Raw genomic sequence first — 18,389 nt, forward strand, 5'->3', positions numbered from 1 at the left:
GACCACGACAATGATCATTCCTGGCAGACTGAAGAAATTTTTCCCAACCTGCTCTATATCCGGACAGCAGGGCTTGGCACTAATTGGCGCCCGTCTTGAACTTCGTCTGCATAACGGATCATGCCATCAGTGGGGTAGGGGGGTAGAGGAGAGGTTAGGGAGATAGAGGAGGGGACAGGGAAATAGAAAGGGAAGGGAGATAGGGATTAAGGGGATGGGGGTTTTTAGGGTGATAGAGGAAGGGACAAAGAGATAGATGGGAGGGGATAGAGGAGAGGACAAGAGTGGGGGGGGGTTGAGGATGGGAGGGGACAAGGAGATAGAGAGATGGGGTTAGAGAGATGTAAGGGGGCAGGTTTTGGGAGATAAAGGAGGGGACAAGGAGATAGATGGGGGAGATAGACCCCTTTCACACCGCCGAGCCTATAGCGCCGGCGGTAAAACGCTGCTATTTTTAAAAGCGCCCCGCTAGCGGCCGAGAAAGGGTTAAAACCGCCAGCAATATGCTGCAAAAGTGGAAAAGGAGAAGCTTCAGCAGAGAAGGCCATTCAGGCTCCAGCAGAGTGGGCCATTCAGGCTCCAGCAGAGTGGGCCATTCAGGCTCCAGCAGAGTGGGCCATTCAGGCTCCAGCAGAATGGGACACCCACGTTCAGGCTCCAGCAGAGTATGCCATTCTGCCTCCAGAAGAATGGGCCTTTCAGGCTCCAGAAAAGTGGACCGTTCTGGCTCCAGAAGAGTGGGCCGTTCTGGCTCCAGAAGAGTGGGCCGTTCTGGCTCCAGAAGAGTGGGCCGTTCTGGCTCCAGAAGAGTGGGCCGTTCTGGCTCCAGAAGGGTGGAACGTTCATGCCCCAGAAGGGTGGGCAGATCGGGTCCAGAAGGCGTGCCACAGTGATCTGTGGGAGGTTAGATGCTGATACTTTTTAGGCGTGTGTTGGACTGGCTAAGGGGAGGTTGGAGGCCAGTTTTTTTTTTTTTATCATCTGGTACTGTCGAACCAGCAATAAAACAGTGGCTGGAATAATATGAAATGTTTTCACAATAAGTGGGAATAATATTTTTGAGTGCTAGAGACTTTCCAAAACTAATACCAGTATCACTACGAGCACCTGTACACACGGTCGGAGATTTCCACAACCAAATTCTTCGGATTTTGCCTGTCGGATCTTGTCCGAAACTGTTGCATACACACGGTCGGACAAAGTTGGCGAAAAATCCGATCTTTCAGAAGGTGATGATGTAATTTCGTTACGATGGGACTACATTCAGGCTAGTAGCCAATAGCTTTGATGTAGGAATTTGATGTGAGCATGCGTGGCACTTGGTCCGATCAAAATTCTCTACACATGATCCGAGTATGTCCGATCGGCCCAGTTGGTCGGGAAATATTTCCAACATGTTGAAAAATTGGGTCCGACGGATATTCCGACGGAATCAGTCCGATGCAGACCACACACAGTCGGATTATCCGATAACACGATCCGATAGGACACATTCCGACGGATTCTCCGACCGTGTGTACAAGGGCTTAGAGGGGTAACAGGCATATATATATCCTGGAAACATTACATTAGAGGAACAGAGAAATCCCAATCATATGGGATCTCACCGTGACCAAGCACAAGCCATAAGGAAGATCCAATGGGATCCCTGGGAGCGCTATGTAGCTTCACTTATGAATGCAAATATATAACAAAAACCTCTGTTTTCACATTTTTGAACTAGTTTAGACACTTAATTTATTTCTTGCTATATATTTCTCAATTTGGAAACGTTAGCGTTAGGGACCGCACTTTGCAGAGGGGCCTTGACGCGGCAGTGCGGCTTCACATATATTTGCATCCAATGTAAATTGTGGAAACAGTTTAGACTTTTTTCTTTATATTATGCTGGCTAGCTGGTAAGTATTCTGGGGAATTTTGTGTTTTGGATTGTTCTGTGAACTGCCATGCTTAAGCGCCAAATCACACCTTTGTGTTGTGGTAAATGTGCATTACTGCAACCTATGTTAATACACATTACAAGTATCAGTAAAGATTCGTTGAGGTGCCTATTGTTAGTAAAAAAATATACTAAATGTTAGGGGTTGGTATCCTCATCCTCATCAATTATGTATATTTATGTGTTGCAGTGCCATCCATCCTCAATGGTACCCCAACACATTGACCCAACGCACTTCCATCACACATGCAGTGCAACACAACATAATGCAGATTAACGCACTACCATACATTGTGGTGCATCATGGCAGAAGAAATGATGTATATACTTTATTGTTATATTGTGCAAAACATTTAATAAAATTAAATCAAAATAAATAGTGTGTGTAAGATTTTTTATTTTTATTTGTTGTAAACACAATGCACCGGAACGCAGGTCTGGTTCCAACCTTGTAGCATCTAGTCAGAGCAGGTGCAACTCCAATGACTGTTAAGCCAGCCATAGATGGTTAGAGTTTCAACCTGTGGTTGCAGGAAAGAAAATAGGTGAATTCCCCCAGGGGGAATCCATCCCGTGAAGCTATTGTGTTCTCCTCGCGGGGAGAGCCACAGTGAATATTGCTAGTGGCTATAACCTCTGGCAATGATCTCATGAAAAATCCAACAGGCTAGTTGTACCCAAGTGCATCGATCAATCAGCTTGGGTGCAATCAGCCTGCCCATACATGGTTTGAATCTCAGCCAGTTCAGCAGGAACCGCTTCACCTTACACTGAAGACTGAGTCCTCTCCCTTTTTTTTAAGGGCCTGATCGAACCCAGAGGTAGGCGGGTGCAAATGGACACAAGTCTGTGTACAGCTGCTTGTCCATAGGGATGAATGGACCTTCCGATCAAGTCAGCCGTAAAAATTGATAGGTGGACCTGATTGGAACGCCCATCTGAAAAGAGCATATCTTATAAAAATGTTTTATAATGGACTGTTTCTCATCCTCCTTTCATGTGTGTACCACTGCCATATCCAGTGTGCCACCTGATCTGTGGGCCGGTGACACGCGGTGCTAGATGTCATCCCTGGGCCGAAAATACACAGTGTGGGATGTCACCTGTGCACAGGGGTCTGTTATGTCTTGAATAACAGCACAGGGTATCTACAGAGGCAAACTAAAGCCAGTTATACATGGATTCAAGTTCAGCAAGGATCAGGATCAATGCAGCTACAACAACGGTCTTGGTATTATTCTTTTTCTGTGAGTGTATCCCTATTTGGAAAAAAATTATCCAAGTGGCTCTACAGCCTCTGGATCACTTTTACAGATGGAGGAATGGGGACCTCCCCTCCCTCCACCTTTACTGGGCTCTCCTGTCCCATTGGGGAGCCCGGTAACCGATATAACCGCTCTAATCGCAATCATCATGAAAGAGTTCCTTCCCCTCTTCTGTTACATTACTTTTAGTTTGATTAGAAGCCATTACTGGCTTGTACAGCATCTGATCAAACTGATCTTGCTTTGATCACATGCTTTGGAGGCCAGAGGAGAGATATGGGCACAATTGTCCCCAGATATCTCAAAAAAGAGCATATGCTACAGCCAAAAAGTACAATGTAAAACAAAAAATGTAAGCGCCCCATACACCCATGCTCAATCACAAATGTAAACACGCATGTAGGTCCTGCATACTTATGTAAACAGCAGTCGCACCACACAGAGGCGTAGCTTGAAGCTCGTGGGCCCCCGATGCAAAAGTTGACCTGGACCCCCCCTCATTACTACGCACCACTTCCACTGTGCATGCAGATACATCCACCACAAGCCAAGATACTCAAAGTGGCTTAAGAGTTTTGAGTTCCCGGAGTTCCTCTTTACATCAGACAACAGGGATCACCGCTGGAGAATCAGAGGACAGGGACCACTGGCAGGTCACTTGGCAGAGCTCCTTTCCCATCCCAGCACTGTATACAGCTCCCCCCCCCCCCCATAATACACAGGGCTGGAATCACATTCCATTACACACAGTCTCTCAGTCTTCACAGGATGTTTCTGACTTTTATGTTGTCCTTCTGACCTGTTAAATTCTCTGGTCGGAACGGCAGTGTGGTTGCAGTAGGCAGATACACCCTATGCAGATCATGGCTAACTGGCTGTGTTGTAAAGGAATGTGATTTCAGCCCTGCGGAGGAGGAGCCGTATAGAGTGCTTTAATGGGAAAGGAGCTCAGCAGCCGGGCATAGTATCCATGGCAGAGGGGGTGGTCCGGGGGCATTGGGGGGGTTCAACTTAGATCTGGGATGGCAAAGCCATGTGACAAAGTCTGGAGCCTGTAGCCCTTTAGGGGCTCCCTGATGAGGTGTTAAGGGATTTGTTTTAGCAATTTCTGAAGTTTTCTCAACACTTTGTCAGTGTTGGCAGGGGTTGGGGGATGGTCACCTCCCGGAGGTGTGTGTCTTTTCCCCAGTTGTCAGGGAAGTGGGGTAAGCGGACATCCCCGAGTGGGGGGGGGCACAGAGAATCCCAGCTTCACCAACAAACAGACACACATGGCAGCACTTCCTCTTCTGCAGAGCGGGAGCTCCTCCCCCTGCCAACAGATTGGTGCAAATGTTTCTTGGCAACTGTGGCGCCCACCTCCTTGTTGCTGTGGCACACCAAAACTGTAAGGGAGTCCATTTTGGGGCCTGTTTTAACCCTTAGAGAGCTGGCGGGAAGTGTCAAAAGACCAGGCTGATCCTTTCCCATGAGCAGTGAGATTTGTTGGTCCCCACATTGATGATACACACAATAACACAGTCAATAAGAAGGATAAATGTTACTTGCCGCTTTCCCATGGAGCCAGGCGAAGTCCCAATGGAGCTGAAGCCAGTTGCTATGGGCAACTGCAGCAAGGACAGCACCTTAAGCCCAAGTTGGGCACCAAATGTAGCAAAGTCTTTAACCTCTTCCAGTCTAAGGAGATCCTTTTAGGCCACAGACAGCTGAAATCCTTTAACATGTAGTGGGTTGTGAGGCAAAGTGGGTGCAAAGGTGATAAAAGTCATTGGGCGCCAGACACTTCTTGAATGCAAAAGAGGTTTTATTTCTTTTAACAGTCCTTTTTATGTTTTGCAAGGGAAAGAGGGTTATGGCCAGGACACCCTTGAGTAGTAGAAATTTCAAATAGCAGACTCAGAGACTTCAATAGGAGGACAGCTGTGCAGGTAAAGGCCCCAGCAAGGCGTCACTTCTGCACGTGTAAGGTCGCTGTTTCCTTTGGCAACAGTACTTAACAATTCCTAATTCAGAAGTAACAGTCCTCTCAGCTCTACTACAACTTCTGCTTGTAGTTCTTCAGCCCCTTGAGCTCCAGGTCTCTCACTGGACCCTCTGATTCACTAATTCTGAATCCCTGACCTCCTCAAGGTTTTTGCGGTGGTATCCTCCTCAAGCGAAACCCATATTTCCTTGCTGGGTCCCTAGCTTGGCACTCCAGATACCCTTCAAGCTTCACCCCCGCTGACTGGCTCGGTCCCTGGCTTGACATACACGTCTGCTCTGGAAGCGTCACCTCCACTGGTTGGGTTCCTGATTTGACCTGAAGTCTCCAGATTCTCCACTGTGCCCATTCGGTGAGAATACTGCTCCGGTACTTGCTTCAGTTACTCACTGTGGTCCCTGGCAAAGGTGGTTGGTTCCTTAGTGGCAACAGTTTCCCTTCTACCTTCGACCACAACGGGTTCTCCGGGCCAGCAGAACCGTCAATTCTGGTTGGATTGCCAGCCACAATCCCAACCCTGTGTTGCCCTCACACAGCCTGGCAGCCTCACTCCCCAGGATAGGCCCAATCTCCGGCCTAGAAGCCCGGGGAAGACTACATATGACCACCTCGACAGAGATCCGGATGGCACAGAACATGAATCACCTGACTCCACCCAAATATATAGGCTCTCCCAGCAGGTCAAGGGATTAAAGAAAACCCCTGCCCATTGCCTGAGATACCCCATATACCCAAAACCTGACATTGATTTGTCCTTCTTATATCTAGTCCCACCAATTGCCCGGCCACCTAGTGGTAGAAGAGAAAAATACAACCAAATTTAGAGAGAAAACAATGGATCCCTAGCAATTAACTACAGTAGCTATTCCTGACAAGGAATTTGGTGAGGAGCTCCCTGACTAAACACCAGGGCGCTACATCTACATACAACTAGCGTAAGTGCCTATATCTGTCTTAATATAAGCTCCCCATAATCCCCTGTATGGCAATACGCAAATTGGCAAAAACTTAGTAAAAGCACCTTATACAGTACACAAAACACTGATTAGGCATACATTTAACCCTTTGAGCACCCTAGATGCTCTCTTTTGAGCCAGTGCCATTAGTACAGTGACAGTGCATATTTTTAGCACTGATCACCGTAATAGTGTCACTGGTTCACAACAAGTATCAAAAGTGTTAGTGTCAGATTATATCGCAGTCCCGCCATAAGTCGCTGCTCGCCGCCATTACTAGTATTAATACATTTACTTAGATATGTTTTATAGCTGAAAGTAAAAGAATATATATATATAAAAAACGCAGAGGTGATCAAATGCCACCAAAAGAAAGTTCTATTTGTAATGCAGTGCCATATTGCAAAAAATGGCATTGTCACGAAGGTGGGTAAATCTTCCAGAGGTCAACTGGTTAAATTAAAGCCCAACTCCAGGAAACGTTAAAATTGTCTCTTGCAGGGAGGCTGCACTTCAAGGGTCAGCTATTCATTTGGTCTAGGGGAGATAAGACACGCTTTTAGTTTCCTGATCCTCTACTCTCCCTGGATATTGCACTCCTCCATGCTCCAATAGTGGATTGTCCATCCGTGCCATTATGTCCAAGGCGACAGGACCTTAGACCAGGGGTCTCCAAACTTTCTAAGCAAAGGGCCAGTTTACTGTCCTTCAGACTTTCGGGGGGCTGAATTGTGGCAATTGGGAGTTGAAAAAGCCCCAACGTCAGTAGGGAAAAAACAATGCCCCATTTTTTATGTCAGAAGGAAGACTTGTGTCCCATCATTGGTGTCATTAGGCCCCATTGTTGGTGCCATTGGGATAAATTATACAATAATACTGAGGAGAAGAATCCAATGTTCCTAATCTGTTTACTGGAATGTCTCCTCAATTTGTTCTGACTTTACTCGCCACTAATCTTTTCCTTCTCTATTTATCATTCATCAGTTCAATGTCCTGATAATCAGTGCAGTTCCAACAGTGCCCACAAGTGCTGCCAATCAGTGTCCACTAGTGTTGCCGATTAGTGCCCACCAGTGTTGCCAATCACTGCCCATCAGTGTTGCCAATCAGTGCCCATCAGTGCCTCCTCATCAGTGTCACCTGTCAGTGTCCATCAGTGCCACCAAACTGATAAGAGGCATAGAGGAACTCGGCTATGAGGAAAGATTAGAGGAATTGAATGTATTCTCTCTTGAGAAGAGAAGATTGGGGGATATGATCAACATGTACACATATATAAGGGGTCCATATAGTGAACTTGGTGTTGAGTTATTCACTTTTACGGTCAACACAGAGGACAAGGGGTCGCTCTTTATGCCTAGAGGAAAAGAGATTTCATCTCCTAATATTGAAAGGTTTCTTCACAGTAAGAGCTGTGAAAATGTGGAATAGACTCCCTGCAGAGGTGGTTCTGGCCAGTTCAGTAGATTGCTTTAAAAAAGGCCTGGATTATTTCCTAAATGTACATAATATAACTGGGTACTGACATTTATAGGGAAAGTTGATCCGGGGAAAATCCGATTGCCTCTCGGGGGATCAGGAAGGAATTTTTTCCCCTGCTGTATCAACTGTGGCTATAGGATTGTGTATATGGGATTGTATGATATTATTTATTTATCTATTTTTATGGTTGAACTTGATGGGCTTTAGTGCCGCCTATCAGTGCTCATTAGTGCCACCAATCAGTGCCCATAAGTGCAACCTATCAGTGCCACCTATCAGTGCAGCCTCATCATCAGTGCTCTTCTTTGGTAAAAAAACAAAACAAAAAAAACGCAATAAGTGTATATTGATTGGTTTGCGCAAAAGTTATCACGTCTACAAAATAGGGGATAGATTTATGGCATTTTTAGTAATAATTTTTTTTATTATTAGTAATGGCGGCGATCTGTGATTTTTATCATGACTGCGACATTGCAGGAGACAGATCGGACACTTTTGACACTATTTTGGGAGCATTGGCATTTATACATCGATCAGTACTATAAAAACGCACTGATTACTGTGTAAATGTCACTGGCAGGGAAGGGGTTAAACACTGCAGGAGGGGGCGATAAAAAGGTTAACTGTGTTCCCTCAGCATGTTTTAACTGTAGGGTGGGAGGGTGGGCTCACTAGAACATTATTATTATATATGGTACTTATATAGCGCCACCAATTTATATAGCACTTTGCATATACAGTTGCAACAAAAAGTATGTGAACCCTTTTGGAATGATATGGATTTCGGCACAAATTGGTCATAAAATGTGATCTGATCTCCATCTAAGTCACAACAATAGACAATCACAGTCTGCTTAAACTAATAACACACAAAGCATTAAATGTTACCATGTTTTGATTGAACACACCATGTAAACATTCACAGTGCAGGTGGAAAAAGTATGTGAACCCCATAGACTAGTTAGATCTCAAAGAGCTAATTGGAGTGAGGTGTCAGCCAACTGGAGTCCAATCAATGAGATGAGATTTGAGGTGTCGGTTACCTCGCTTATCAGTGGTGCCGGCCCTGGATGTAGTGTTGTGGGGGAGGTGCTAGGAGAGGGAGGCTGCAGCTGTCACCTGCGCCCTGCCCCGAGCAAATTGCCCAGGTCATGTGACCCCCCCAGTCTTGGCCCTGGCTCCAGTTATATGTTCTATTGATCTACTGAACACCCTTCCCCCGTCCATAGATCTCCTGCTCTGTATGTACAATCACTCATGCCCCATACTTGGGGAAAATTGAAAAATTGGAACAAAAGGGGAAAAAATGGAAATATGAGGGAACACGGCATGCCGCTGTGACAAATTTCCACCATATAAGTTAGTCTCTGGTCACATCTCCACATTCCAGTAATGTGCACAGAAATGCACGTTTCCACGCAATCCCGGAACATGCAAAAATATGTGCCTCGCGCTTGTAGTGCCATTTATTGTAAATGTCACGCCAAAATGTGAGACGCCGAGACAGCAAATGCGGCAAATTCCGCGGTAAATAAAACAAAGCGAAACGCACCATAAATGACTTTGCCATTTATGAAATGAAATGAAAAATGGGTGTTTGCCATCCAGGTGTATGTCAGAGGTGTGAGTGGGGCCTTCATCATTTCACCAACTATGGAACGCTGGGAGAGCAGAAATCAGCATTTATTACATGTGCAAAAATGGGAAAAAAATGCCCAACAGTGAAAAGGCTAAAATGACCCTCAAAATGACTATCTGAGCGCTCACCCCTCCCCCCCCCCCTGGCAGTGACAGTTGCTCGGGTCTGCAGACACGACACCCCTCCCCCCATAGCCCCACGTTTAATATGCTGCACCCTCTTTTAGACTGAGTCCCCCCCCATCCTCCACATACCAGATAAAATAGAACTAAAGACAATTTTTGTTTTTCACTTACAATAGAGTAAAGGAGGGCTATAACCTCTGTCAGGTTTTCTTTGCCATCTGTGTCCCCATCGGGGGGATTTTCCTTCACTTCCTTTCCCATAGCCAAAAAAAAGAAGTGAGAGAAATCCCTCAAAGTGACATCATCCCCCGGTGTCACCAGAACTAGTGTCCCCATTGGATGATTACCCCTCTATTTCCTGTTCTGGTGACAACCAAAAATCTGGAATTTTCTTTCACTTTTGGTGGAAATGGTAAACATGAAAAACAAAGGGAGTGACTTTCCCTAAAGTGGCGTAGACATCAATAAAAAAAACCCCAAATTTTTTTTTTTTTCAAATTTTTTTTTCAGTTTTTTTTCAAAAATTATATTTTTTTCAAAAATTATTTTCTTTTCAAAAATTATTTTTAAAAAAAATGTTTTTTCCCCAAAAAATGTTTTTTTCAAAAATTCTTATTTTTTTTCACATTTTTTTTTTCAAAAATTATTATTATTATTTACAAAAATTATGTTTTTCAAATTTAGTTTTTTTTCATGGGGTGGTCATAATGTTTTGGCTGATCATGGGAGGGTCAGCTTTTGTCACCTTCCATCATTTCACAATTCATTCCTATGGGGCAAATTTCTCCCCAAAAACGACGATATTTTGCGAACCATTCGTCAAAACGTTCCACAAAGTAATAGCACACCAATTGGGAACAATCCGCATGTTTTGGTATATAACATATATATATGGCATATAACTGTCTATGTAGTGTAAAAGCTGTGGGAGGAGTTAGGGTGGTAAATTTGGATATAATAAGAATAATAATATATATGTGAAATAACAGTAAGTGGTCTTGCTATGCAGACTGTAATAAGTGACATGCAAGGCTTGTTAAAAAGAAAGGCAGTTAGTAGGCGGCAGTTGGAAAAGGGGGGGAGGGGGGACTTGGAAAAATTGTCAGTTAAAATAACTGCCCAGTCACTATGACATCATAGTTACTGGGCAGTCACTATGACAACATAGCTTGTCTTCCAATATAAGAGCACACACACAGCTACCAGCCTCATTCTACAGCTGCAGAGAGTAGAGAAAGCACACAGATTAATCAGCTCCACGTTGTATTGAGTTGAAGGACTTTTATTTTTACTTCAAATCATATTTGAATTTAAAAATGAACAGATTGGCTTTTCTACCAATTATTTGGTCCATTTTGGTCAGTGTGGGATTAATAACAACATTTATCCTCACCATTGAATATCATCATCATGATAATTATGTAATGTACATCAGCAATACCGGATGCTTTGAACCGGAGAAGTCCATTTTCTTTGGTGTTCTAGCATTGGCGGCTGCTCTTGATGCCATCATCAAGTACTATATGTACAAACACCTCTCCATAGGATCAGAGAATCGCCACCCCCGGGCGCGGAACGCCATCTTAGCAATCGGATGGATCAGCTGCGTTGGAACATTTATGGTTGGCGCAAGCCCACTGAATTCCAGGCCATTGCCACATAGGATCGGGACAGTCCTGTCCTTTGTAGGAGCGACAATACACAACATCTGGCTGGCTAAATTGCAGTATAAGCTCAATATCAGCAGCCGGCCCATGTTCCTCATTAGAATGGTTAACGCCATCATAACCATTATTTTTGCCGCACTCTTTTGCCTGTTTATCAACCGTGATTTCTGGGCCCCTGAATGGCAGGAAATATTGTTTGACATCGATGTCCTCTCTGAGTGGATCGCAGCCGCCACCCTCCTGATAAACAATCTCACCTACTGTGTGGATCTTAATGGTCTGCAATTGCCAAGGAGATTACCAAGGCGGCCCAGTGTTATCCTATGCTGGAAAATACAGATTACTGAAAGAGGCTACATAAGAGTCAATCACTCCTGGCAGACAGAAGAAATGGCCACCATGGACCAACATTCAGACCACGACAGTGATCATTCCTGGCAGAGAGAAGAAGAAATGGCCACCATGGACTAACATTCAGACCACGACAGTGATCATTCCTGGCAGACAGAAGACATTTTTCCCAACCTGCTCTATATCCGGACAGCAGGGCTTGGCACTAATTTGCGCCCGTCATGAACTTCGTCTGCATAACGGATCATGACACCAGTGGGGCAGGGGGGTAGAGGAGAGGTTAGGGAGATAGAGGAGGGGACAAGGAAATAGAGAGGGAAGGGAGATAGGGATTAAGGGGATGGGGGTTTTTAGGGTGATAGAGGAAGGGACAAAGAGATAGATGGGAGGGATAGAGGAGAGGACAAGGGTGGGGGGGGATAGAGGATGGGAGGGGACAAGGAGATAGAGAGATGGGGTTAGAGAGATGAAAGGGGGTGGGTTTTGGGAGATAAAGGAGGGGACAAGGAGATAGATGGGGAGAGATAGACCCCTTTCACACCGCCGAGCCTATAGCGTCGGCGGTAAAACGCTGCTATTTTTAAAAGCGCCCCGCTAGCGGCCGAGAAAGGGTTAAAACCGCCCGCAATACGCTGCAATAGTGGAAAAGGAGAAGCTCCAGCAGAGAAGGCCATTCAGGCTCCAGCAGAGTGGGCCATTCAGGCTCCAGCAGAGTGGGCCATTCAGGCTCCAGCAGAGTGGGCCATTCAGGCTCCAGCAGAATGGGACACCCACGTTCAGGCTCCAGCAGAGTATGCCATTCTGCCTCCAGAAGAATGGGCCTTTCAGGCTCCAGAAAAGTGGGCCGTTCAGGCTCCAGAAGGGTGGAACGTTCATGCCCCAGAAGGGTGGGCTGTTCATGCCCCAGAAGGATGGGCCTTTCAGCCTCCGGAAGGGTGGAACGTTAATGCCCCAGAAGAGTGGGCCATTCAGCCTCCAGAAGGGTGGGCCGATCGGGTCCAGAAGGCGTGCCACAGTGATCTGTGGGAGGTTGGATGTTGATACTTTTTAGGCGTGTGTTGGACTGGCTAAGGGGAGGTTGGAGGCCAGGTTTTTTTTTTTTTATCATCTGGTACTGTCGAACCAGCAATAAAACAGTGGCTGGAATAATGTGAAATGTGAAAATTTCACAATAAGTGGGAATAATATTTTTGAGTGCTAGAGACTTTCTAAAACTAACACCAGTATCACTACGAGCACCTAAGACTGGGCCCCTGTACACACGGTCGGAGATTTCCACAACCAAATCCTTCGGATTTTGCCCGTCGGATCTTGTCCGAAACTGTTGCATACACACGGTCGGACAAAGTTGGCGAAAAATCCGATCTTTCAGAAGGTGATGATGTAATTTCGTTACGATGGGACTACATTCAGGCTAGTAGCCAATAGCTTTGATGTAGGAATTTGATCTGAGCATGCGTGGCACTTGGTCCGATCAAAATTCTCTACACATGATCCGAGTATGTCCGATCGGCCCAGTTGGTCGGGAAATATTTCCAACATGTTGGAAAATTGGGTCCGACGGATATTCCGACGGAATCAGTCCGATGCATACCACACACAGTCGCATTATCCGATAACACGATCCGATAGGACACATTCCGATGGATTTTCCGACCGTGTGTACAAGGGCTTAGAGGGGTAACAGGCATATATATATCCTGGAAACATTACATTAGAGGAACAGAGAAATCCCAATCATATGGGATCTCACCGTGACCAAGCACAAGCCATAAGGAAGATCCAATGGGATCCCTGGGAGCGCTATGTAGCTTCACTTATGAATGCAAATATATAACAAAAACCTCTGTTTTCACATTTTTGAACTAGTTTAGACACTCAATTTATTTCTTGCTATATATTTCTCCATTTGGAAACGTTAGCGTTAGGGACCGCACTTTGCAGAGGGGCCTTGACGTGGCAGTGCGGCTTCACATATATTTGCATCCAATGTAAATTGTGGAAACAGTTTAGACTTTTTTCTTTATATTATGCTGGCTAGCTGGTAAGTATTCTGGGGAATTTTGTGTTTTGGATTGTTCTGTGAACTGCCATGTTTAAGCGCCAAATCACACCTTTGTGTTGTGGTAAATGTGCATTACTGCAACCTATGTTAATACACATTACAAGTATCAGTAAAGATTCGTTGAGGTGCCTATTGTTAGTAAAAAAAATATACTAAATGTTAGGGGTTGGTATCCTCATCCTCATCACACATGCAGTGTAATACAACATAATGCAGATTAACGCACTACCATACATTGTGGTGCATCATGGCAGAAGAAATGATGTATATACTTTATTGTTATATTGTGCAAAACATTTAATAAAATTAAATCAAAATAAATAGTGTGTGTAAGATTTTTTATTTTTATTTGTTGTAAACACAATGCACCGGAACGCAGGTCTGGTTCCAACCTTGTAGCATCTAGTCAGAGCAGGTGCAACTCCAATGACTGTTAAGCCAGCCATAGATGGTTAGAGTTTCAACCTGTGGTTGCAGGAAAGAAAATAGGTGAATTCCCCCAGGGGGAATCCATCCCGTGAAGCTATTGTGTTCTCCTCGCGGGGAGAGCCACAGTGAATATTGCTAGTGGCTATAACCTCTGGCAATGATCTCATGAAAAATCCAACAGGCTAGTTGTACCCAAGTGCATCGATCAATCAGCTTGGGTGCAATCAGCCTGCCCATACATGGTTTGAATCTCAGCCAGTTCAGCAGGAACTGCTTCACCTTACACTGAAGACTAAGTCCTCTCCCTTTTTTTTAAGGGCCTGATCGAACCCAGAGGTAGGCGGGTGCAAATGGACACAAGTCTGTGTATAGCTGATTGTCCATAGGGATGAATGGACCTTCCGATTAAGTCAGCCGTAAAAATTGATAGGTGGACCTGATTGGAACGCCCATCTGAAAAGAGCATATCTTATAAAAATGTTTTATAATGGACTGTTTCCATCCTCCTTTCATGTGTGTACCACTGCCATATCCAGTGTGCCACCTGATCTGTAGGCCGGTGACACGCGGTGCTAGATGTCATCCCTGGGCCGAAAATACACAGTGTGGGATGTCACCTGTGCACAGGGGCCTGTTATGTCTTGAATAACAGCACAGGGTATCTACAGAGGCAAACTAAAGCCAGTTATACATGGATATAAGTCCAGCAAGGATCAGGATCAATGCAGCTACAACGGTCTTGGTATTATTCTTTTTCTGTGAGTGTATCCCTATTTGGAAAAAATGATCCAAGTGGCTCTACAGCCTCTGGATCACTTTTACAGATGGAGGAATGGGGACCTCCCCTCCCTCCACCTTTACTGGGCCCTCCTGTCCCATCGGGGAGCCCGGTAACCGATATAACCGCTCTAATTGCAATCATCATGAAAGAGTTCCTTCCCCTCTTCTGTTACATTACTTTTGGTTTGATTAGAAGCCATTACTGGCTTGTACAGCATCTGATCAAACTGATCTTGCTTTGATCACATGCTTTGCAGGCCAGAGGAGAGATATGGGCACAATTGTCCCCAGATTTCTCAAAAAGAGCATATGCTACAGCCAAAAAGTACAATGTAAAACAAAAAATGTAAGCGCCCCATACACCCATGCTCAATCACAAATGTAAACACGCATGTAGGTCCTGCATACTTATGTGAACAGCAGTCGCACCACACAGAGGCGTAGCTTGAAGCTCGTGGGCCCCCGATGCAAAAGTTGACCTGGACCCCCCTCATTACTACGCACCACTTCCACTGTGCATGCAGATACATCCACCACAAGCCAAGATACTCAAAGTGGCTTAAGAGTTTTGAGTTCCCAGAGTTCCTCTTTACATGAGACAACAGGGATCACCGCTGGAGAATCAGAGGACAGGGACCACTGGAAGGTCACTTGGCAGAGCTCCTTTCCCATCCCAGCATTGTATACAGCTCCTACCCCCCATACTACACAGGGCTGGAATCACATTCCATTACACACAGTCTCTCAGTCTTCACAGGATGTTTCTGACTTTTATGTTGTCCTTCTGACCTGTTAAATTCTCTGGTCGGAAGGGCAGTGTAGTTGCAGTAGGCAGATACACCCTATGCAGATCATGGCTAACTGGCTGTGTTGTAAATGAATGTGATTTCAGCCCTGCGGAGGAGGAGCCGTATAGAGTGCTGTAATGGGAAAGGAGCTCAGCAGCCGGGCATAGTATCCATGGCAGAGGGGGTGGTCCGGGGGCATTGGGGGGGTTCAACTTAGATCTGGGAGGGCAAAGCCATGTGACAAAGTCTGGAGCCTGTAGCCCTTTAGGGGCCCCCTGATGAGGTGTTAAGGGATTTGTTTTAGCAATTTCTGAAGTTTTCTCTGTCAGTGTTGGCAGGGGTTGGGGGAAGGTCACCTCCCGGAGGTGTGTGTCTTTTCCCCAGTTGTCAGGGAAGTGGGGTAAGCGGACATCCTGAGTGGGGGGGGGTACAGGGAATCCCAGCTTCACCAACAAACAATCAGACACACATGGCAGCACTTCCTCTTCTGCAGAGCGGGAGCTCCTCCCCCTGCCAACAGATTGGTGCAAATGTTTCTTGGCAACTGTGGCGCCCACCTCCTTGTTGCTGTGGCACACCAAAACTGTAAGGGAGTCCATTTTGGGGCCTGTTTTAACCCTTAGAGAGCTGGCGGGAAGTGTCAAAAGACCAGGATGATCCTTTCCCATGAGCAGTGAGACTTGTTGGTCCCCACATTGATGATACACACAATAACACAGTCAATAAGAAGGATAAATGTTACTTGCCGCTTTCCCATGGAGCCAGGCGAAGTCCCGATGGAGCTGAAGCCAGTTGCTATGGGCAACTGCAGCAAGGACAGCACCTTAAGCCCAAGTTGGGCGCCAAATGTAGCAAAATCTTTAACCTCTTCCAGTCTAAGGAGATCCTTTGAGGCCACAGACAGCTGAGAGACAGAAGAGAAAAATACAACCAAATTTAGAGAGAAAACAATGGATCCCTAGCAATTAACTACAGTAGCTATTCCTGACAAGGAATTTGGTGAGGAGCTCCCTGACTAAACACCAGGGCGCTACATCTACATACAACTAGCGTAAGCGCCTATATCTGTCTTAATATAAGCTCCCCATAATCCCCTGTATGGCAATACGCAAATTGGCAGGAGGAGGTCAGTGCAGTGCAACCAGTTACTGACCACACCATACCAGATTTACTGCTACAGGGCAGCTCTCCTGTGCAGAATCATGTATATAAATATATATATATATACATACACACACACACACACATGATTTTCCACTTTCCCCTGCAGGGGGCGCCGATATGTACTATATGTCCGCTGGCACCCAGGGGATGAAATCCATCTCTTCCCTTAGTAAAATCACCTTATACAGTACACAAAACACTGATTAGGCATACATTTAACCCTTTGAGCACCCTAGATGCTTTCTTCTGAGCCAGTGCCATTAGTACAGTGACAGTGCTTATTTTTAGCACTGATCACTGTATTAGTGTCTCTGGTTCCCACAAAGTATCAAAAGTGTTATGCCGCGTACACACGATCGAATTGTCCGGTGGACTTAGTCCGCTGGACCACATTATGCCGGACAATTTGATCGTGTGTGGGCTCCTAGCGGACTTTTTCATTGTAAAAGTCCGGCAGACTTAGAAAGTAGTTTTGACTCAAAATTTGTCCGCCGGACTTGGCTTTCAGCGTACAATCCGTTCATCAGTGTGCTAGTCTGGCGGACTAAGAATGACGCATGCTCTGAAGCAAGTACAAGAAGGAAGCTATTGGCTACTGGCTATTGAACTTCCTTTTTCTAGTCCCGTCATACGTGTTGTACCTCATCGCGTTAGAAATCGCCAGACTTACGGAGTGTCCGTGTGTGGCCAAGTCTGTTCGTTATACAGTCCGGCGGATTGTTTGCCTGAGCAGGTCCGCTGGACAATTCGATCGTGTGTACGTGGCATTAGTGTCAGATTGGCCGCCACAATATCGCAGTCCCGCTATAAGTCGCTGCTCGCCGCCATTACTAGAATTAATAAAATTACTTGGATATGTTTTATAGCTGAAAGTAAAAAAATCTATATATATATATATATTTTTTTTTAATTGACTTTTTTTGTTTATAGAGCAAAAAAAACAAAAACGCAGAGGTGATCAAATGCCACCACAAGAAAGTTCTATTTGTGGAAAAAAATACTTGCATGACCGCACAATTGTGCACAAATGTAACGCAGTGCCATATTGCAAAAAATGGAATTGTCACGAAGGTGGGTAAATCTTCCAGAGGTCAACTGGTTAAATTAAAGCCCAACTCCAGGAAACGTTAAAATTGTCTCTTGCAGTGAGGCTGCACTTCAAGGGTCAGCTATTCATTTGGTCTAGGGGAGATAAGACACGCTTTTAGTTTCCTGATCCTCTACTCTCCCTGGATATTGCACTCCTCCATGCTCCAATAGTGGATTGTCCATCCGTGCCATTATGTCCAAGGCGACAGGACCTTAGACCAGGGGTCTCCAAACTTTCTAAGCAAAGGGCCAGTTTACTGTCCTTCAGACTTTCGGGGGGCTGCATTGTGGCAATTGGGAGTTGAAAAAGCCCCAACGTCAGTAGGGAAAAAACAATGCTCCATTTTTTATGTCAGAAGGAAGACTTGTGTCCCATCATTGGTGTCATTAGGCCCCATTGTTGGTGCCATTGGGATAAATTGCGTTCTGTCATTGGGCCCCATTGCTGGAGTCATTGGGAAGAATTGTATCACTGTCCCATCATTAGTGTCATTAGGACCTATTGTTGGTGTCATCAGGAGAAATTATGCCCCATCATTGGTGTCATTTATAGGAATTGTGTTCCGTCATTGGGCCCTATTGTTTCTTGTCAATGGAAGGAATTGGAGGAATTGTGTCCCTGTCCCATCATTGGTGTCATCGGGCCCCATTGTTGGTGTCATTGGG

General features: G+C 45.4%; 1 protein-coding gene and 1 long non-coding RNA gene across 2 annotated transcripts in view; one reads left to right on the forward strand and one right to left on the reverse strand.

Annotated features, from left to right (window-relative positions):
• The first annotated feature begins 10,706 nt into the window (after positions 1 to 10,706).
• Positions 10,707 to 11,528, forward strand: LOC143998109 (DNA damage-regulated autophagy modulator protein 1-like). The gene has a single exon (XM_077493854.1). It carries the CDS (start codon positions 10,707 to 10,709, stop codon positions 11,526 to 11,528), a length of 822 nt encoding a protein of 273 aa, XP_077349980.1.
• Positions 11,529 to 16,221: 4,693 nt separating this feature from the next.
• LOC143998393 (uncharacterized) overlaps positions 16,222 to 18,389 on the reverse strand; it is a 42,880-nt gene continuing 40,712 nt past the window's right edge. Inside the window, exon 3 of the long non-coding RNA XR_013277903.1 lies at positions 16,222 to 16,374. This is a non-coding gene — a long non-coding RNA (uncharacterized LOC143998393). The remainder of the gene's footprint in view (positions 16,375 to 18,389) is intronic.

The sequence above is a fragment of the Lithobates pipiens genome, unplaced genomic scaffold, assembly GCF_037356315.1.
Source record: "Lithobates pipiens isolate NorthernLeopardFrog02 unplaced genomic scaffold, aLitPip1_a1.2 Scaffold_19, whole genome shotgun sequence".
Taxonomy (NCBI): Eukaryota; Metazoa; Chordata; class Amphibia; order Anura; family Ranidae; genus Lithobates; species Lithobates pipiens.